The 22557-nt window shown below is 45.5% G+C and overlaps 1 protein-coding gene across 9 annotated transcripts in view; it reads left to right on the top strand.

The window, feature by feature from the left end:
• PHKA2 (phosphorylase kinase regulatory subunit alpha 2) overlaps nt 1-22557 on the top strand; it is a 311493-nt gene that overhangs the window by 186639 nt on the left and 102297 nt on the right. For 8 of the 9 annotated variants that reach the window (XR_011600403.1, XR_011600402.1, XM_070943836.1 and 5 more), the window contains exons 27-28: nt 7234-7335; nt 7448-7566. Coding sequence is in view for 7 of the 9 variants with exons in the window: in XM_070943836.1 (XP_070799937.1) it covers nt 7234-7335; nt 7448-7566 (221 nt within the window). In the remaining 2 variants the exon portion in view is untranslated. Of the gene's footprint in view, nt 1-7233; nt 7336-7447; nt 7567-7647; nt 8450-22557 lie in introns of those variants that run through there. The other variant, XM_070943841.1, reaches the window with a different exon arrangement.

Below are 22557 nucleotides of genomic sequence, written 5' to 3'. Positions count from 1 at the left end.
ACCTTTCCCATAAAAGGTAGGTTGGAGACTGGACGAAAGTTCTTTAATTCTGCTGGATCCAGGGAAGGCTTCTTGAGGAGGGGCCTTACAACCGCTTCCTTTAATGGTTGTGGGAAGGCCCCTTCCCTTAAGGGCTCGTTAACTAAAGCCTGGAGCCAGCCTCGTGTCACCTCCCTGCTGGCCAAAACCAGCCAGGAGGGGCACGGGTCCAACAAACAAGTGGAGGAACTCATCGCTCCTACAGCCTTGTCCACTTCCTCAGGGGTCACAGGCTCAAATTCATCCCACACAATAGGACTAAGACCTGTCCCCGTCATCTCGGTCGTAATTGCCCAATCAGAGTCTAGGTCCATCTGAATCTGAGCGACTTTATCTGACAGAAACTGCACAAACTCCTCAGCTCTACCCTGCAAGGACTCCTCCACTCCCCCTGCATTAAGGAGGGAGCGAGTCACCCTAAATAGGGCAGCTGGGCGCGAATCAGCAGATGCAATAAGTGCAGAATAATGCGAACATTTTGCCGCCCGTATTGCCACCAAATAAGTCCTAATAAAGGCTCTTAAGAGTGTTCGGTCAGATTCGGAGTTACTGGTCCTCCAGCGTCGCTCTAGATGTCTCTTCTGGCGCTTCATCTCCCGGAGCTCCTCAGTAAACCAGGGAGCTTTCCTGGATCCACCGATATGGAGAGGTCGCAAAGACGCAATCCAGTCCAGTGCCTCAGATGCCACCCTATTCCAGGCAGCCGCCAGGGACTCAGCCGGACTGTGGACAAGGAAGTCAGGTATCTCCCCAAGCTCCTTCTGGAACCCTTCAGGGTCCATTAGGCGCCTGGGGCGGAACCACTTAATCGGCTCCGCCTCCCTGCGATGGAGGAGTAGCATCCTGAAGTCTAACCTCAGCAGGAAATGATCTGACCACGACAAGGGAGAAGCATCTATACCCCTTAATTCCAGATCATATCTCCACTGCCCCAAGAGAAACACCAGGTCAAGTGTGTGTCACCCCCTATGGGTCGGACCCTGAACTATTTGGGTCAGGTTCATGGTTGTCATGGAAGCCATGAACTCCTGAGCCGCATCTGAGGATTCGCCAAGTGACAGCAAATTAAAGTCCCCCAGTACCATAAGCCTGGGGAACTCCACCGCCAGCCCAGCTACCGCCTCTAGCAGCACAGGCAGGGCTGTTGTAACACAGCTGGGAGGCAGGTACGTCAGCAACAAGCCCAACTGAACCCCTGAGTCCAACCTCAAGAGGAGAGACTCACACCCAACAATCTCAGGAGCAGGGATCCTGCAAGGGCAAAGACCCTTCCGGAAAATAGCTGCCACTCCTCCAGCCCTTCCCTGGAGTCACAGCTGATGCAATATCTGGAACCCGTCTAGGCACATCTCTGAGAGGGGCACACACCCCTCCTGGCCCAGCTAGGTCTCAGTTATGCATGCCAAGTCAGTCCTCCAGGATTAAGTCCCAAACGAGGGGGACCTTGTTGACAACAGACCTGGCATTAAACAGCAGCAGCCTGAGGCCAGGGCCCTGACATCCCGAGTCACCAGGTATACGAGGCGAGCCCAGTGAACCAGAACCAGAGGGGCTGGAACAAGTAATCGCTTTGAGACAGCAAGTCCTAGTTCCCAGAGAGCGGCCTACCCCTTGGTCCCGCCATATCTACCTCTCCCAGTCATAATCACAATGCTCCGGCTCTCTAATACCCCAGAGATCCCCTCCCCCACCTCCACGGCCCCCCTCCTCTCCGGCAGGCAAGGCACCCCACTCATACTGAGCCGGGGGTCGTATCTGAGCCCCCATCTGCTTCTGTTTGTACACTCAGCAGAGGGGGCTCCATTTCTTGCCCCTGGCTCCCTCATTCTCCCCAAATTCAGCCACTCCAAACCCACTCCTTCCATCCAATCCATCCTGACACACTCACACATACGCACCTTCCCCAAGGTAAAATTAATGAAATTAATATCTCGAGCAGAAAGGTGTCAAGTAAGTTCAAACAAAAAATTAAAATAACTCTAAAACTGCTCTGGAGACTCCACAGATGGCTTGTGAGGAGCCACGTATTGAGGTATCCCAGGTATTTGTCTTTCAAATGCTCCTCCTGGTTGAAGTCCTGCTTTCCTCTCCACCAGAACAGTCTAAGGAGCCACGACTTGGCTCTATTTAAGAACATTGTACAGAGAATAAATCCTGGTTCTCTCCGAAGAGGGTCTCTAGCTCCAGATGTCTGTTTTACCAGTGACATGGAAAGTGAAAATTAAAGTCAGTTTGGCTGAAAGTTTTCCCAGGAAGGGCTCAACTACTGCAAAGAATGCTAATTAATTTAGTGGGTTTCTCTGCGTCTGCTTTCAGCTTTCAGCTTGATTAGTAATGTTTCAAATCCTGAAGTTGCTGACTCATTCTTTAAGTAAACCATAACTGAGCTTGTCCATAGATTAAGGGTCATCCAGGCTTACGGTTGTTCCGGCTGTTGGTGATATTGAGTTGGCCACGCCTACCCAGTCACATGACCACCCAGCCACGCCTACCCAGCAGGGTCATTAGGGCAGACAACCAGTTGTTAAATTATGTGAATCCCACCACTGGGTAAAGGTCAGTAGTAAGCATGTTAAGGGAGTAATACATTCATAGGTAATAGGTACTTTTTTTATTTTTGTCAGCTAACACTGTTAATTGACAAGATATTTTGGGGATCCCTTGATACTGCCTGTTCTTGCCTTGTGAGCATGTGATCCAATGGTGAATACACTCAGAATCAATTTCCCTGGTTAATTTTCTCTGTTCCTTCTTCAAAGAATATAATTTCAAGCAAGTTATAAAATCTGACATTTAAATTGCTTGGTTTATATTTGCCTTTACAGTGGTTGTTTTTCTGAGCAAATAAATAGAGACATAGAGAAGGGAGATAAAGCCTGAACTTTTGCCTGCTAAATCCCTTTGAAGCTCGGTCTCCTTGGAAATGAAGAGGGGGGAAACATTCCTGTGAACTGACAAGAAAAGGAGTCAGGAGAGTGACTTGGAAGATAGCCAATGAGAAGCAGAGAATTGGGGATCGGAAAGGGAGGGATTGGAGGGCAAAGGTCAGTCCTGACCACACGAGCCATGATCCGGTTGCTGTACTCGAATAAAGAGAAAATTTCCTTAAAGATTGGCAGTTTGGAAATTCATTTATTTTGAGATAGCATCGAAGTCTGAGAGACGGTCAGGACTCACAACTTTCCAAGTCAAACTGGCAAACCTCCAGCCCTCCAGCTCCCTGCCAAATGTTTGGACGGAGTGGCGGCAAGGTTCCGAAGCCATGGCAGAAAGCCAGCTGTCTACTGAAAGTCTACTTCAAGTGGCTGTGAACCAGCCCCCACTCCCTGCTCCAGCCAGCTTGGATGCAACGGGGCCACCCCCTCCCCCCGCAAAGCTGCAGCCCCCCCTTTCCCCCCCACTGCCACAGAATTACCAAGGACAGACAATCGTGCTCCAGTCCAAGAGAAGAAAAAATGATGAACCTTGGTGGACTTTCCCAAAATCTGCAGAAGCTGAATTCCCCTTTCCAGACGCTAAAGGTAAGGGAAGCCCCTGAGTGAATTGGGAAGGGCGGACTGGTTATGGGATTGGCAGCAGGCCAGACAGCAGAAAACTTCAAAGCTGCCACTCGAAAGCCCCATGGAAGAATTAAAGCAAGATTTTGAACGTGCCGTCAGACTGGAAGAGGGTCCATCCTGCAGGCCCAAAGATAGAAGGAGGCCAGCTGACCCTGTTGAACTAAGTCATCATAGACGGGGGCCCAGCCCCTCCCCACACACCAGAAGGAAAGAAAGTCCCAGTGTGCATCCATGGGTTCCTCCTCTGCCACGCAAGGCATCACCCCCCCCACCCCCGAATGAAAGATGAGGAAGAAACCCAATGACACCCTAGACAGGCACACAGAGCCCCACTATGGGAGGAGGGGCCACCGAGGGCAGAGCCACCCCGGTTCAGAGGGAAGTTCGATGGGGATCCAGACCAGGTAGCTCAGTTCCTCGACGCAGCTGAGGTCTATATCAAGTGCTATGGACTTCATAATTGAACTGCCGAAGAGCAGCGGAAGCACAGTGATCTGGACTGTAATAGACTTATTCTCCAAACAGGCACATTTCATACCCTGCAGCGGACTACCCTCAGCCCAATTGGCTAAACTGTTCGTAAAACACATCTACCGCCTGCACAGAGTACCCAGAAGAATCAACTCCGATCGAGTTTACAGCGAAGTTCTGGAGAGAATTCCTTCGATCCATAGGATCATCCCAAGGTCTCAGCTCAGCGCTTCACCCGAACACCAATGTGGGGGGGAGAGATTGAATGCCATGATAGAGCAGTACCTGAGGTGCTACGTTGACTACCAACAATCGAACTGGGCGGACCTCTTATCGTTTGCGGAGGTCGCATATAACAATGCTGTCCACAGTAGTACAGGACTAACCCCGTTTAAGATAGTGAGCGGCATCGATTTCGTCCCCATGCCAGAGTACCCAAGGGAGCCTCCTTCCTCTGAGAGAAACCTGGGAGAACATCAAGAGGGCATTAGACAAGGCGGCACGGTCTTATAAGAAACAAGCAGATAAGCACCGAGCCACCCCAGAGGCCGTTCCAAGTAGGGGAGAAGGTCTACCTCTTCACCAAGTATTTAAGACTCAGACTCCCGACCAGAAAATGGGGGCCAAAATTCATAGGACCATTTCCAATAGTGAAAATAATCAACCCGGTCACAGTACAATTGCAGTTGCCCCAGTTACTAGGGAAGATACACCCCGTTTTTCACAGTAGCCTCCTGAAGCCTGTGGTAGGGTCAACTTTAAGGCCGGTGCCACGTGATCCCCCAGGGCCCTTGATTGTTGGAGGCCAGACTCACTATGAAGTACAGCGAATTCTTGATTCGAGGTGGCACAGAGGGTGCCTCCAATACTTAATTAAGTGAAAGGGTTACCCCTTGTCAGAAGCTTCCTGGGTGAAGAGCACAAACATCCAAGCTGACCGCCTCATAGCTAAATTCCATGCAGATCACCCGGACAAGCCGGGAGGGGGTGAGACACACCCTCGGACGGGGTAAGGTACTAAACTTGTTGTTTGTCTCGCGCAGGCCTCACTGGGAGAGTGAAGGGAGAGGGGCCAGATGTCAGCGTCTCAGCGCTGACATAGAGAAGGGAGATAAAGCCTGAACTTTTGCCTGCTAAATCCCTTTGAAGCTCGGTCTCCTTGGAAATGAAGAGGGGGGAAACATTCCTGTGAACTGACAAGAAAAGGAGTCAGGAGAGTGACTTGGAAGATAGCCAATGAGAAGCAGAGAATTGGGGATCGGAAAGGGAGGGATTGGGGGGCAAAGGTCAGTCCTGACCGCATGAGCCATGATCCGGTTGCTGTACTCGAATAAAGAGAAAATTTCCTTAAAAATTGGCAGTTTGGAAATTCATTTATTTTGAGATAGCATCGAAGTCTGACAGACCTATTATAACCTGGAGCACAGATATATAATGGCTAGAGTTATAATAAAGGCAGTGGTCTTAATGTGATTATTACATAGCTAAAAACAATATGGTTATATAATAACTGCTACAGAATTTAAGGTCTTCCATCCAGAGAATATGGCTTTTTTTTCATGTCCAGATGACTTTGCAGCTAAATGCATTAATGGATTGTGTTGAAATTCCAAGGAGATAAAACCTCATATACCCTAGAGCAGTGGTCACCAACTAGTGGTCCATGGACCACTAGTGGTCTGTAAGAAAATTTTGGTGGTCCGCAGAAAAATTATTTGCATTTTTTTATATTGCACTAAATCAGAGGTCCTCAAACTATGGCCCCTGAGCCAGATACATGCAATGAAGATGTTGCTGCAGAGAGTCTCCCACTTCAGGGTCTTTTTGTTCAGGTTGGAGGGGGGCAGAAATTCCAACTTGCAGTCTACTTCAGTGTCCTGGTGCGGAGCTTTAGGCGAAGGTTGGAGGGAAGTGCCGCGGGTGGCAAGGAGCTGGAGGGTCTTGTTCCAGTGGGACTGCATCATGACCTGGAACTGGCTGCCCGCTGTCCCTCCAGGCGCCGGTACCTGGCCTTGCACTCCCACAGGTCTTCCCTCTGCTTTGAAAGCCTATGCTTGTAGTCCTCAGTGAGGTGCTTCTGCTGAGCCTCCTTCTTGGTCAGATCCAATTTGAACAGAGACAGCTGTTTTGCCAACTCTTTTTCATGGTGGCTGCTTAGCTCTAACACCTGCTTCCTGTTGGGGCCCTAAGGAGCCCAAGTGGGCAGGTGAGGAGGGGCTGGGAGGGGAGGGGCGAGTAGAGGCCGGCGAGGTGCCCTTCAACATGAGTGACATCGAGTTGACTACACCCACCCAGTCACATGACTAGCCACGCCCACCCAGCTGGTCATTAAACAGATCATATTAGTGGTCTGTGGGATTTAAAATTATGAATTTAGTGGTCCCTGAGGTCCGAAAGGTTGGGGACCCCTGCCCTAGAGAGGATTTACCATGCACAAGCTCAATTATTTTTTCCCCCTCTGCAGAATCTTTGCAACCAGATATTCTCTTCCACAAGCTACAGCTTCTCTAATTCCCAAATAGCAAAGCATAACTAGAAATAATTTGTAATCCATACACAAGAGAGAACCAATTTGAGGAAAAGCTATGTGTCATGTCTATGTTTCATAGTTTTACAATGAAAAAAGAAAAAGAAAAATCCATTGGTTGGCTACTTGTCCCTGTATTTCACAGCTTCTCGTGGTTGACAAAGACTAAAACAGATTGTGTAATAAAACAATCAAGTTAAAATAGTTTTCATTAGGACATATGTGGATGATACCATATGCTCCAAATTCCATTTTCAGAAGCAATCCAAGAAAAGCTTCAGTACAGGAAATGTTTTTGTTATATAGCTAAATAAAAGGATGAGCTCTAGGTTTTAAAAGTGAAATACTCTTTTGGGATATGGGTTTGAGTCAAGGGAGGGGTAAGATTAGTACTTTGCCTCATGGCTATAACATGATATTTTTTGATGATGAAATTATAGACAGGATAACAGTGAAAAATTATTAAAATTATCTTCCTGAAAACAATTGCACTAGCTGTTTATTTTTACATGATAAGGGACTGACAGCAATGTTCATCATACCTTTACTAAGCTGAGCAATAACAACTTTATCCCTGCAAAATGAATGATCAGTTTACTTCCCCTTGAAATTTAGGATTTTTTTCCCCCCTTACAGGTGAAGAAGCATCTGAAAGTTTAATGAATCTGAGTCCCTTTGATATGAAAAATCTCCTTCATCATATTCTCAGTGGAAAAGAATTTGGAGTCGAAAGGAGCAGTAATATATGCACACGCACCATGCACACACACATAGCATTCTTGTTTTCTTATTTTAAAAAATCCTCTTGTGTATTTAACAGTTTTTTTGTACCTTTCTTCTCCATCCTTAGTGCGTCCTCTTGATTCTTCTACATCCAGCCCTGCTATATCTATCCATGAAGTGGGTCACACTGGAGCAACAAAGACAGAAAGAAGTGGCATTACGAGACTGAAGAGTGAGATGAAACAGGTGAACACGTTTCCTCTTTTCTTAGCTTTAAGCAATAGCAATAGCACTTAGACTTATATACCGCTTCATGGTGCTTTACAGCCCTCTCTAAGCGGTTTACAGAGTCAGCATATTGCCCCCAACAATCTGGATGCTCATTTTAGCCATCTTGGAAGGATAGAAGGCTGAGTCAACCTTGAGCCAGTCAGGATTGAAACTCCAGGGCTTTGGACAGCATTAACCTGCAATACTGCTGTTGTGACCCCGGCCCCGGAGGCTGATTTATCTTCGCATGCTGAGTCGGAGGATGATATGGAGGAGAAGGAAGCTGTCACGAGCTATGTGCCGGAGGGGCTGTCTTCACTGGTGAGTCAGCAAGAACTGAGTTGCTGATGTGCCTCTGGACCCCAGCCAAATTGAGGAGGAAACAGAGCCCCTATTGGATGCAAGAGAGAGATGTAGGAGACATCGTAGAGAACAGCTATTGCCACGTCCCAAGAGGTGTGATCAGGAGACGTAGGGCTACAACCTACAAAGTATAAAAGGGGTGTGACTGGGCTGGAAAGGCGTGGTGAACAATTTGTTGGCGTTTTGGATGCAGTGGATTTACAACTGTTAGTTTGGAGTTTTATTTGACAAGAGTCTGCATTCCTGCATTAGTCTGCTGGCCATCTGCCAAGACCTTTGGAACATTGCCCGGTAACTATTGGACCGATATATGCTTTGGAAGAGAATTATTTATTAAAGGGCCAGCTTCAGTCTCTCTAGCCTGCGTTTGTTACTGCCGGGCTATTTGAGCCTCTGCAAGGCCACTCGTGGGAGGGGACAGAACAACTGCATTCTAAACCACTGCACCACCACAGCTCTCTTTAAACACCTTAAGACAGAAAACTATTACTTTATTGTGGCCACAACCCATCAGTAACTTTGATCTAAGCACTGCTTAATTTTTGTATATATCTTACCTGGGCTCCCAGGATTGTATATTAGTTTTGGCATCTACTATCACTACACCAACGTTGTCATAGGTCTTTATTTTATATATATATATATATATTAATTTATTATTATATCCCATTTTTACTATTTTTATAAATGACTCAAGGATGTGAACATATCCCATGCTCTTTCTTCTTCCTGTTTCCCCCACCACAATAACAGTGTGTCTGGGAGTTACTGGCCAAGAGTCACAGTTGGCCAGTTTTTAACAGTTTCCTGATTTCTAGACTGGTACCTTAACCACTAGACCAAATTTATTTACCCAAGGACTTGTGAAATGAGTGTGAAAAATTTAAATAGTGACAATGGTGTTATAAGAATGCCACCGTTGATCACAGTCTCTTCAAACTGATGGGCTTTCTGAAGCAATGCTTAATATTTCATGACCAACTGAAAAAGGGAAATTTACCATTTACCATTATTTTACAAATACTTTGTAAAAGAAGAGTGCTAGTGATATATCTCTGAAATGATAGTAGTAACTTGCAGGTGGCACTCATTGTACTTCCCACATTCATAATTCTAGACTATTTAATACTGATACCATTATTAATATAACAGGTGAAATGAACCATCATCTATCTATGTACATGTTAAATGTGCATGCTTTTCTGTGGTATCTCTCAGCTGCATTTGCAAATGCACACAATAAAATATCAAAACAAAAATTATTAATAAAATTACTAATAAATGTTTATGAGACACGTGTAATATGAAGCTTTTATAGGCTTGCTCTGCTTATGTGGGCTCCACGCTGTTTTCAGAGTCACTAATTCAAGGCTGTTTTCTTGAATCTATAATATTTTTGTAATTTGCTACTGTAGCATGGCAGCACCATCATGCTATAGTAGCAATTTTCTCAGTGCCATTTCACTACATTTACACATTTAAACATGTAAAGAGTAAAGATGACTAGAAAGTCATGTGTATGATTTAGGGCCAATTAACAAGCCAGGATTATCAAGAATTCCTGTTGTCTTTTGACTCTCTGAAAAGTAGAGATTCAGCCACCTGGAGCTCTTGGAGGCTGTGTTTGCTACATATTTTTACTACTACTTTCCTGATTAATCGTGATTTTTAGAACTGATTAGGAAGCAGTGCTACCTAGAATTATTTTTCCTATAACACTATTAGTAGATATAAGTATTATAAGTAATGCTCTTTTTTTAAAAAAAAATATCAAAATATATGTGCCCAAGTTATATTCCACATCTCTGCAATGTGTGTATATTAACTGTGAATAATTTTCCATTACAAGTCTTCCATTACAGGTATTATTGCATTACAGTATAAACTGATTAGAGGAATGGAGTAGTTGTAAAAGAATGAATTTTTGAAAGTCAGGACATTTAACAGAAGTACTACAGATCCAAATTTGGAATTTTGAAATTTTACTTAGCTTTATCTTCATTTTAAAAGAATGTTTACATATGTACTTCCCAGAGTTGTTGGGAGTCGAATGACATATAAATTTTAATAATAATAATAAACTGACTTAGGGAAGGATGGTGAAAACTTATACTGTATAGTGAATATATATTTTGCTATAAATTTCTGCAAACTTTAGTCTTTAAAGAATAAATACTGTAGAGTGCTTCTTTCATCCTTTACCATGGGATGCTCCAAAACCCCAAAACTGGATTTTTGAGGATGGAACTCATACTATCTCCTGTGCGCTGCTTGGAGAGTCCAAGCAATGGGTTCAAGTTTAGCTTGGTTGGCCAGAGACTGAGTTGAATTTGCCTAGCCACGCCTCTTTCTCCCATGAGTCTTCAATGTTTCAACTCAGTTGGCCTAAAGAGACTTGCTTTAAATTTCTCTGTCTTAGATAAATTTTTAAAATATTCTGCCAGCCACAGAAGAAGTCCTCTTTCTCCCTTTTCTCTTAAAACTTAACACTAACAGCCTGAGGTTTTTCCCAGCGGTGCGCAGCGACTGCTAGGAGCTCCGTGGAGCTAATTAGCTCTTGCCTCAGGGGCCGATCCTAATTGCCGCCATTAACAGCACAGCGGAGGCGATCCTTTTAAAGGCAAATTCGGCTCCTAACAGCTCAGAAACAGCGTAAAGCCTCAAACGCTTCAGAAACTGTGGTGGGATCGTTAATTAGCAGTCTTTTTTTATCGGAAACATAGCAAGGAGCCACGTGAGTTTGGCGATCGGGCCTAGCATTTCTGGCTGATTTACTGCTATTGCCTTTTGTGGTTTGGGGATTGTTGTGCCTGTCCCGCGCCATTTGATTACTGCTGCCTTTCTCTCATAGCGTTATTAGAGCTGGTCATTGATCAGTCTCATGCCTAATACCTAACAGCAGTGGAAAATTGCGCTTAAACACTGTTGTGTCAGTTTGGCACCATATTTACCAATACTGGAATGAGGAATAATATCATTATTATAATCATTGTTCTAGTAAGCTCTTCTGATTGAATTGCCTTTTTTTCTTGTCATTCCAAGATGGCGGATCGCAGCTCCTCTCACTCCAAAAGTACTGCATCCCATTCTTCTGCTTCTAAGAAAGCTAAGTCTTCAGATCACAGTAAGGCAATTGGGGCTCAGCCTGAGCCTTCCACCAGATCCAAGGCCTCTTCTTCCATAGCTGTTGATAAGGATGCAGAAAGAAGGCAAAAAGCCTTAGAGAAACAATTTGCAAAGGCAAAAAATCAGGCAGAAGCCTTCTCAGACCAAGGCCTAGGCCTTGTCATTGTTCACCCAGAGCCTAATATCCCTCCAATTCAGGATATACCTCCTTCTGCTTCAAACGAAGATAGATTGAATTGGTCTCCAGATATTACCACAGATTCTCCAAATGAATTTATTGAGAGTGCTGTGGAGGTTATTCCCATATCAGAACAGGGCTCATCTGATCAGGGAATCATTCCAGTACCTAGGAGGTCAGCTCCTTCAGCTACTTTCACCCCTACAGCAGCGGGGTCCGCCCTGAAGTAAACCAGGCCCCTGCTCTTTCCCAGGAACTCTGCCAGATGTTAGCTCAGACCATTGCCCAGGGCATTGACTCTGCCCTGCTTAGAAGAGGCATTCCTGCTCCCGACTCAGCTGGTACCACTCCCAATGTACACCAGGCCCACCAGAATAGGGTTTATTCCCGGGCCCCTCACTCGCCTCATGATTCTCAGGGCAGTGAATGGTCTTATACTGGAGAGGAGGAAGAATTCGCAGATCATGATCTTTCTGAAGATGAAGGCAGATCTCCAGACAAACCAGCCTTCAATGCCTTTTCAACCCTAGCATATTCAAGACCTTGTTATACAAGGCCAAAACCACAGCCAATCTAGGAGTTGTGGCTGGGGCATCTGACCACTTGGCTGAGCAGGATCCCCATGCTCGATTATTTACAGAACCGATCACTACCCAGGACGCTGTTTCTTCTCCCAGATTATTCATAGACATTATCAAGAAGCAATGGCTTCAACCTGAGTCCTTGTCTAATCCCAGCGGATTAGACAAAAAGATGTACACTGTAGAACAGGAGGTAGAAGACATGCTTAAGTTGCTTACAATAGATACTCCCTTTGCCAATCTAGCATCTTCCAATATTTTCCCCTCAGACCCTGCAGAAGGGCTGAAGACCAAGGATAGGAAAGCTGAGATGTCAGTTTGTAAGACACATCAAGCAGCTGCCTGGGCGATCAGATCAGCCACGGCAGCTTCCTTCTTTAATAGAACCTCCCTCCTGTAGCTGCGCCAAATGCAGGCAAGAGCTCCCCATGGAGATATCAGATTACACCAGGACATCAACAAATTAATTGCTGCAGCAGAATACTCTGCTGATGCAACCCTTAATGCGGCTAAATTCGCTTTCAGGGTCCTGGCCTCTAACGTGACTTCCAGACAATTATTATGGCTTCGCCATTGGCAAGCCGATATGAAATCCAAATGGAAATTGGCGTCTGCTCCTTTTCAGGGCAATAATCTTTTTGGTGATGTTTTAGATCCCATTTTGGTAGAGACCAAGGATAAAAGGAAGGCACTTCCCCTGTCTCACAGGAGGACAGACAGGAGATACTCTCCATATTATTGCAGGCAGTCCTTTCGTGGGGTGGAGGGCAATTACTCCGCCCCAACCTATCAGAGGACTTACCCTCCAACTTCAGACCGATCCCAGGATAGGACTCAGTTCAGGAACAGGTCTAGACAACCCCAGTCTAGGAGACCCTTTTGAGGGGCCGGAGGTAGACCTTACTGCAGGTCCAAATGACTCCCAGTCACACGTTCCCATTGGAGGCCGCCTCTTGAGGTTCTCAGCCCAATGGGAGCTCATCACAACCGACGCCTGGGCTCTGCAAACCGTCCGGCTCGGTCTCACATTGGAGTTTTCATCCCTCCCTCCAAGGAGATTCATCTCTTGCACTCTTCCCAGGGATGCCACCAGGAGGTCTCTGATGGAAGCCGAGATCTTTCATCTACTTTCCATCCAGGCAATAGAACCGGTGCCTGTTTTGCAGAAGGGTCTCGTTTTCTACTCGATCCTCTTTCTGGTTCCCAAGAAATCGGGGGGTTGCAGGGGAATACTAGATCTAAAAAGACTCAACAAACACATCAAATACAAAAGATTCAAGATGCAATCCTTAACCTCTATTCTAAATTGCATCAGTCAGGGGGATCTGCTTACATCCATAGATCTAAAGGAAGCCTACCTGCACATACCAATTCGGATTTCAGACAGGAAATATCTCAGATTCTGTTACGCAGGGCAACACTTCCAATACAGGGCCCTTCCATTCGGCCTGTCCTCTGCCCCCAGGACGTTCACAAAGCTCCTGGACCTGGTGGCAGCCCATCTGCGGGCTCACCCAATCAGGCTTCAATATTACCTAGACGACATTTTTATTCAATCTCCATCAGGCAGGCGAGACAGGATTTGTCAGAGATTATTCAGGCTCTGCAACTTCACGGGTTTTCAATAAATCTAGAAAAGAGCCAGTTAATTCCAACCCATTCTATCCTTCATTTAGGTGCCCGGATAGACACAGTCAGTTGCCAGGTTTTTCTATCACCAGAACGTCTAGTCAGCATACAGGCCTTGATATATCAGATCAGGTCTGCCAGGTCTGTCTCCCTCGCAGTATTGTCCCAGTTGCTAGGGAAAATGATTTCATGTCTGGCCATCATTCCTTGGGCAAGGTTACATTCCCGAACCTTACAATGGTTCCTCCTACCGAGCCAACGAGCAGGCATCAGTCACTCCATAACAAGAGTCAGAGTGCCTCCAAAAGTTCTCCACTCCCTGAACTGGTGGAAGTCACCTTCCCTAGAGAAAGGCTGTCTCTTCAAGGAACCACCACGTCTAACACTAACTTCAGATGTCAGTCTATTCGGCTGGGGGGCTCACCTGGGTTCCCAGATGGCACAGGGCAGATGATCACCACAGGATCTGTTACACGACATAAATTGGTTGGAACTCAGAGCTGCCCACCTAGCTCTCCGTCATTTCCACCTCTCGCTAACCAACCGTCACGTGTTGCTGTTAACCGACAATGTGACCGCCAAGGCACACGTGAACAGGCAGGGAGGCACCTGGTCCAAGGACCTGATGTCCGAAGCAGCGAGCCTCAGCCTCTGGGCGGAATCACACCTGCTCTCCCTCCAAACGGAACATATTTCAGGCGCACACAACGAACAGGCGGACTGGTTGAGTCGAACAACCATAGACCACTCCGAATGGCATCTCCATCCAGACCTGTTTCACCAACTGACGACCAGGTTCGGCCAACCATGGATCTGTTTGCAACACCAAAGAACATTCACCTACCATGGTTCTTTTCCAGATTTCCGACGCCGGGGGCAGAAGCGACAGATGCCCTTCGGGCGCCCTGGCCTCGAGGCCTTCTATATGCATTTCCTCCGACACTTCTACTACCAAGGGTCATCTGGAAGCTTCTGGATGAGCAGGCAGAAATTCTGTTGGTGGCTCTGCACTGGCCCAGAAGGGTTTGGTTTGCAGACCTAGTGTCACTGTCAGTGTCCCGCCCATGGAGGATTCTGCCAGACAGGATTGTCCTAAGCCAGGAGGCAGTTCAACATCCCGAGCCCCAGTGGCTCCAACTGGCCGTCTGGCGATTGAGCGGGAAATCCTGAGGGACTCCAGATTCTCAAGCGAGGTCATTTCCGTCATCCAGGCATCTCGTCATCTGTCTACCACCAGGATTTACGACGCCACTTGGTCAACTTTCTCTAGCTGGTGCCGAAAATCGCACATTCCTCCCAGGGCAGCTTCTCTTCCAGACGTCTTGAATTTCCTACACTCAGGATTCAAATGGGGACTTACTGCCAACACACTCTGCAGACAGGTGGCTGCCTTTAGCGACTATTCTACAGGGAGAGGGTCCTATCCCTCTCTCTCAACACCCCAAGGTGAGGAGTTTTCTTCGGGAAGTTGCTAATTTACGGCCTCCTCCAGTCCATAGGTATCCTTCCTGGGACTTGCCTCTCGTTCTGCAAGCACTCACGTCTGCTCCGTTCGAGCCCTTAGGATCCGCCAGCCTCAGAATACTTACCTTCAAGGTTGCCTTCTTGATAGCAATCACGTCTGCAAGAAGGATCTCCGAACTGGCGGCACTGTCGGTACATGGAGATCTATGCACCTTTTACTCCGACAGGGTGGTCCTCAGGTTGGACCCGACTTTCATACCAAAAGTCAATTCTTGGTTTCATAGGGCACAGGAGGTGGTTTTACCTAACTTTTGCCCTGACCCAACACATCCTAGAGAACGACGTTGGCACACACTCGAAGTTTGTAGGGCACTCCACAAATATATTGACAGGACCACATCATTCAGGAAGTCTGAATCACTATTTGTATCATTCCAGCCTACTGCCATGGGGAAAAAAGTTACCCCATCTACAATTGCGAGATGGATCAAAGCTTGCATTGCAATGGCTTACGAACACCAATCTACTCCAGTGCCTAGAAACATCACTGCGCATTCAACTCGTAGCGCTGCCACCATGGCAGCCTGGGCTACTCAGGCTTCCATATTGGAGATCTGCAGGGCTGCAACTTGGGCTTCTCCCACTACCTTTATCAGAAATTACAAGTTGGACGTTTTTGCCTTGGCCGAGGCTTCGTTTGGCAGAAGAGTCCTGCAGCAGGTTCTACCAGGCGAACGACACCTGGACCGCTCGGACTCCCGCCCTAGGGATACTTAGCTTGGGTATATCCCATTGCTTGGACTCTCCAACAGTGCACAGGAGATTGAACATTGGAGCTTCCCTGAATGTTTGATCTATGTGCGCTGCAGGAGAGTCCAACCCCGCCCTACTGTAGCGATCCAGCATCCAACACCTAGTTATAGTGGACATTATTATATCATCATTGCTACGTCTTCTACAGACCTCTTCGTCGAAACACTGAAGGCTCATGGGAGAAAGAGGCATGGCTAGGCAAATTCAACTCAGTCTCTGGCCAACCAAGCTAAACTTGAACCCATTGCTTGGACTCTCCTGCAGCGCACATAGCTCGAACATTCAGGTAAGCTCCAATGTTCCTTCCTATTCACAGCCCTTCCAAGGCCAAAATAGACCATATTAAGCAAGTGCTGCCTTTGCCAGTATGATATAGAAAAGGTGCAACACTTGCATTGCGATCCTGCTTTCATCTGTTTGACCCTCCCATTTCACACATGCAGATACCATTGCTTTGTGGCAAATTGGTGGTTTGTTATATTTGTGTCCTGGCCTTTTTCCAAAAATTAGAAATAGTATTTTAGATTTGCAATCAATTTGTATGGTAGTTCAATAAAGCTTAATAACTTCCCAGTACTACTGTTTGGTTTCATAGACTTTCTCAAATTCCTCTCCAGGAATCTAGCCTTTCCGTTTTGCATTTAGCAATGAGTAGCTCAGCAAGGAGAACATGCAAAACTAGAGTTAAAATATTGGGAAAATGAATTCCTCTGTGTGGTTCTGTGAATTCAAAATCTATGAAAAAGATGTACCAAATTGGTATTTGCAGAGAAAAAAGAGAAAGCAGCTTCTCAGAAATTATTTACTTTTTTATACCATTGCACTCCTAGAAGATTCATAGGATTTACGACATGGATAAAATACATGCATATATGAATAATTTTATTATTTGCATTTTTAGCAAAGCGATACATTAACTTCAATTTTTGCAATAACCTGGTCTTTGACTTTGCATTTGCATGCATCTTCATGGTATATGGCAGTGATGGCGAACCTTTTTCCCGTTGCGTGCAGAAGTGTGTGTATATGTGCATGATAACACGTGCGCGTGCCAACACCCATAATGCAATGTGACCCCCCGATGTGCATGTGCACATGACACCCCTACGCATGCGCCCCGTATTGCGCACACTCCCCCATGCATGCGTTCTGCATTGCACATGCGCAGTCCCCCTCATGCGCTTTGTGCCCCCCCCACCGCAGCCTGTTTTGGGCCTGAGAAGTCTGGGCTTTTGGGGGAAGGGATTGAAGTCCAAGAACCGCCACCGCTGGGTAGAAGGCAGTGGTGGGTAGTATCTGCTGTCTGGGGCTTCCCTGTCTCCGCACCGGAGCAGTCTGTCCAGGGAAAGAGATTGAATTCCTCGGCCGTTGCTTCTGGCAGTGCAAGAACCACCGCTGCCGGGTGGAAGGGGGTGGGAAGGATCCGTTGTCTGGGGCTTCCCTGTCTCCAGGGAAAGAGATTGAATTCCCTGGCCATTACTTCTGGAAGCGCAATAATCGCTGCTGCCAGGTGGAAGGGGGTGGGGGTGAGAAGGATCCATTTTCTGGGGCTTCCCTGTCTCCAGGGAAAGAGATTGAATCCCCCGGCCATTGCTTCTGCAGCGCAAGAACCGCCGCTGCCGGGTGGAAGGCAGTGGGAAGGATCCGTTGTCTGGGGCTTCCCTGTCTCCAGGGAATCCCCCGGCCATTGCTTCTGGCAGCGCAAGAATCGCCATGAAAGCAATGGCTGGGGGATTCAATCTCTTTCCCTGGAGACAGGGAAGCCCCAGACAACGGATCCTTCCCACCCCCACCCGCTTCCACCCGGCAGTGGCAGTTCTTGCGCTGCCAGAAGCAATGGCCAGGGGATTTCAATCCCTTTCCCTGGACAGCCTGCTCCGGTGCAGACAGGGAAGCCCCAGACAACGGATCCTTCCCACCACTACCCCTTCCACCAGGCAGCGGCACTTCTTTATGATGTTATATACATCGTGTGATTGGAATGATATGTTCAAAACAACGGACATGTGCATTTTCCACAAACAAAACTAGAAAAGGGACAAAATTGTATAAAGTAACAGTTTAAACTCCCTATTAATCTGCAAGTTTTCTTTAATTAGTAATATTGGTTGTAGTGCTATCAGAGAAATGAATCTCAGAATATATAATCTATATTTATTTTATTAAAATGATTGTGAACTCATAATTTACCACGTGAACTATGCTTATAAAATTAAAAACTAGAAAATGAGTTTCCACTAATTAAATTTTTTTAAAAAATTCAAATGATGAGCAGGAATAAACTGACATAATATCTGTCCACATACAAAGATGCAATTATTTAAATACTAAAATCAAATAATTAGAAACTATTATAATACCAAACGCCATGAGCACAAGGGCAATCTCAGAGGTCTAAAACCAAAATATACATATAATCCATCCCTTTTTAAATATGGTTTAAACCATCATTACATTTCATAATGCCAAATTGCATAATGATAAATCCAGTGTGAATAGTCAGTCTAGTCAATCTGAAATTCTACTGATATGGCAGAAGACACTTTATTTTTCTTTCCCAATTCCTTCTTTTCCCATCAGAAAAGATGTTTTATTGGAACAGGCTTTCATCTAGGTTGAAACATTGATTTCCACTGATTTATTAGTAGAAGAATTTTAGCATGATAGGTACAAACAGAAAAATAGGGCTACAATTGCTTCAATGCTGGCACTTCCACTGAACCATAAGGTGACTCAGTGTCAGACTGGGCCCAGCTATTCCCTAGAAAAGAATGACTTTTGACTCCATAGATTTTAGAGAAAAGGTGCTTTTACTAGAGATGCTGAATGCAGCCTGGATAAGACAAGCTCTGAGGAAAAACAGTACGAAAATCGTACATTGAAAGCAATCCTCAGTGTCCAAAACCCTCACTCTTGGGAGAGCAGTCCAATCAGGTCTCGTTCCAATGTTTTGGGAATCCGGTGCCTCAGATGCCAGCGTAAACTCCTTTCCCAGGACTGGTGTCCTTGAAACTCAGCAGATGGCTTGGTTTGTCACCTTTGGTTGCTATTAATGTCCTTACTCCCCAATTTCCCACAGCATTCTTTGACACCTCCAGCATATTTCCCCTCCCTTCTCCCCTAATTAGGGCAATTATACTAGCAAGTATCAAAGAAAGCAAAGCAGATAACATTCGCCGCTCTCCCCCCTTTGCAAAGGCATTAGCCCGAAAAGAAAAGAGAATTTGAAGAATTCATATGAGGTCCAACATTTTAGGTTTTGGGGGATATTTCTTGTGGAAAGCACAAAGGAGTTTGTCAGCTTGAACATAGTGTCTGTCAACCCATTCAGACTGGGAAGCAGGAAAATGTTTCCATGTAATCAAGTATTGGATCCTGCCCTTGTGTTTTTGAGAATCCAAAATTTCTTTCACCTCAAATTGTTGTTCCCCTTTTATGAAAATAGGAAGAGATGATGTGGGAGGAGGTGGCTGAAGGGAGGGAGTTACTGTACTTCTGGTTTCAGCAGGCTACAATGAAATATGGGGTGAATATGGGGCAATTCCAATTGTATCATGACTGAGTTGATGATTTTGTTAATTTGGAACAGACCAATATACTTAGGGCCCAGTTTTTTGGATTGTTGGGTACACTGTATGTACTTTGTGGAGAGGTATACTCTGTCTCCAACTTCAAAATTCCTTTCGTTTGGCGTGTTTTCCCACTTCAAAATTCCTTTGGTTTGCCGTTTGTAGGCTTCTCATGCTTTCTCAAGGGCTTTGCGCTCTACTGGCCACGTATTTTGTAGTCGTTGTATCCATTCTTGTAATGACATGTTCTGGAGTTGTCCAAAGGTAGTTCTGGGATTGCTACAAAGTCCTGACCTGAAACTACCTTGAAGGGGGTAAATCCGGTGCTGCTATGCACTGAATTATTTATTATATGCCACTTCTACAAATGGTAAAAGATTAGTCCAACTATCTTGTTGATAATTAATATAGTATCTGGGGTACAGTTCCAGTACTGAGTTGGCCTGTTCGCACCCCCTATTCATTTGGGGGGGGAGGAACTTAAGCCTTAGGCAGGCCCCATGAGTTTCAAAACTTCGCACCAAAAGCGTGAGGTGAATTGCATCCCTCTGTCTGAGATAGTTTGATCAGGAACCCTGTGAAGTCTGTAAATATGCTGCACAAATAGCTTAGCCAAAATACGGGCTTATGGGATCTTTGAGCAAGGGATAAAGTAGACTTGTTTTGAGGACAAAGCAGTAACCAAATTATGAAGTTCCCAGCTTCATAATAGTGGAACTCTCAGCAGTTCCACTATAAAGTCCATAGAGATCTCTTTCCGAGGGACATGGGGATTTGCCACTGGTTGCAGTAGTCCCATGGGTTTCCCTGGTTGACTTTTGGCTGACACGCACACTGGGCAACTGGATACATAGTTTTCGATGTCCTTTTTGAGAGATGGTCACCAAAATTGTCGTTTTCCCAGACTGCCCACTTCCATTCTGTATCTGTTAATTTTTTGGAGGTGTAGGCACAGGGCTAAAGTGTTCCTTGGGTTTTCTTGCAGCAATTCAGGCCTTGCATTGGGCAAGTGGGTCTTCAAACCACTTGTGCAAGACCCATAATGAATCAGTCAAAGCTTCGGAGCTCTGGCGCATCATCATTGTGGAGGGAGACAATCCACTCTGCAGCAATGCCTTCCAGGGACATGGTTACACACCAGACCCAGGCTGTTTCGGTGACCAGGTCGGCTATGTACTCCTGCATATAATTTCACACCTCCGCAAGGAAAAACCCCAATTGTTTTGGGTCTCCTGTGTATTTCAATCCCAGGGCAGGAGGTGTCATTATCCCTTGTCTCTGGAGGACAGCCCCCCCCCGGGGAAGAGGTTGCACTGCCTGAGTAGCTGGTGGTGGAGCTGCCTGCACCAGGACGGGTCCAGGTGAGACTGCTGCTCCCCCCGTTGTATCCTCTTGCACTGTGATGCCATCTCCCATCAGTCCCGATGGGGGTCAAGACTCTGTTAACTAGGCAAGTTCTTTGGCCCACTGGTTCCCAAAGGCATCTCTCAACACCATTCAGGCTTGTTCCACCAGGTCTTCTTGTTTATCCAGCTCCCCTGGGAGCTCCTCTTTGCCCCGACCTCCATGATGCTCCTGTCTCCGCGACTTCCCCAGTGTAATGTCACTCCAAGGGCTTTTTCTTCCACATCCTGCTTTACTGAATGAGCAACTGGGCTTTGGGGCTTTCTCACCGATGCTCACATTCCCCAGCCATTCGAACTTCTCTTTGGGGGTGATGTGGTTTGGCGGGGGGAGGGCTCTGTGAGTTCCAGCCTCCTCCAGGCCACTTTCGTGGCTTGTCATTTTTTGCTCAGTCCCCTTGGTAGACTGGTCTCTTGGTTGACTGCTACAGCAGAGCTTGTCTACTTTCTTTCTTTCTTTTTTTAATTTTTATTAGTTAAAGATTACGAACAAACAGATACAACAATACAACATACAAAACAAATAAACATAAATCAAGTCTTACGACTTCCTTTTTAAAGTTATCACATTGGTAGACTGTTTTTATATCCTTATCTATATATCTATATATTTACATATAAAGCAATATAATCAACTCCATATTTAATTTATTATGTTCCTTAGTTGGTACTCAATGTTTGACCCCTCTTTTGTGTCCCTATGTTTATATTCCTTTCTTTTTCTCCAACCAGTTATACCACTTTTGCCATACTAAATAATAGTCTGTATCGTCTTTTTCTTGTACTTTTTTTGTAAGTCTATCCATTTTTTTTTTTAATTTGATTTATATGCCGCCCTTCTCCGGAGACTCAGGGCGGCTTACAATGCGTTAAGCAATAGCCTTCATTCTTTTGTATATTTTATACAAAGTCAGCTTATAGCCCCCACAAACTGGGTCTTCATTTCACCTACCTTAGAAAGGATGGAAGGCTGAGTCAACCTTGAGCCTTGGAGAGATTCGAACCAGCAGAAATTGCAGGGAGCTGTGTTAATAACAAGGTGCATTAAACCACTGTACTATCAAGGCTCCTTTCTGCACATTCTGTAATTTTGGTGATTATTTTGTTTTCCATTGGTATGTCTTCATGTTTCCAGTTTTGAGCGAAGAGTATTCGTGCTGCAGTTAGTATGTGAATAATTAGATATTTTATTTCTTTCTCATAATGTCCTGTAATTATTCCTAGTAGAAAGATTTCCGGTTTCATTTCCAATTTCTGATTTGTGATTTCTTCTATTTGTGTCCTTATTTCTTGCCAGTATTGTTTCGACAGTATTGTTTCGACATGACCACCACATATGGTAGTAAGTTCCTTTTTGTGATTTACACTTCCAACATGTTGGGGAGATATTCGGAAACATTTTTGCTAGGCGCACAGGGGGGAGGTGCCACCAGTAAAACATTTTGTACAAGTTCTCTTTGTAGGGTATAGACATTGTTAATTTACAATTTACATTCCATAATTTTTCCCATTTGTCCAATTCGATGCTATACCCAAAATTTTTCACCCAAATTATCATATTTTCTTTGACCACTTCTTCTAATTTATATCTTAATAAGTAATTATATATTTTAGTTATCATTTTCTCATCCATTCCTTGTAAAATTTTGTTTAATTCATATGGCTGTTTTTGGAATCCGAATTGTACCAGGTCTGTCTTGTGCCTGGATTCTATCTGTAAATATGGCCACCAGCCAATGTCTATACCCTGTTCTTTCAATTCTTGTCTCGATTGTAACTCTCCTCTGCTGTTCAGTAGTTCTTTGTAGGTTCTCATTTTCTCCATATCCATGGTGTTTGGA

The sequence above is a fragment of the Pituophis catenifer genome, unplaced genomic scaffold (assembly GCF_029215685.1).
Source record: "Pituophis catenifer annectens isolate HBS135680 unplaced genomic scaffold, rPitCat1.0.hap2 SCAF_4, whole genome shotgun sequence".
Taxonomy (NCBI): domain Eukaryota; kingdom Metazoa; phylum Chordata; class Lepidosauria; order Squamata; family Colubridae; genus Pituophis; species Pituophis catenifer.
The sequence above is the reverse complement of the archived record's forward strand: the minus strand, read 5'-3'. Positions and strand labels throughout refer to the sequence as shown.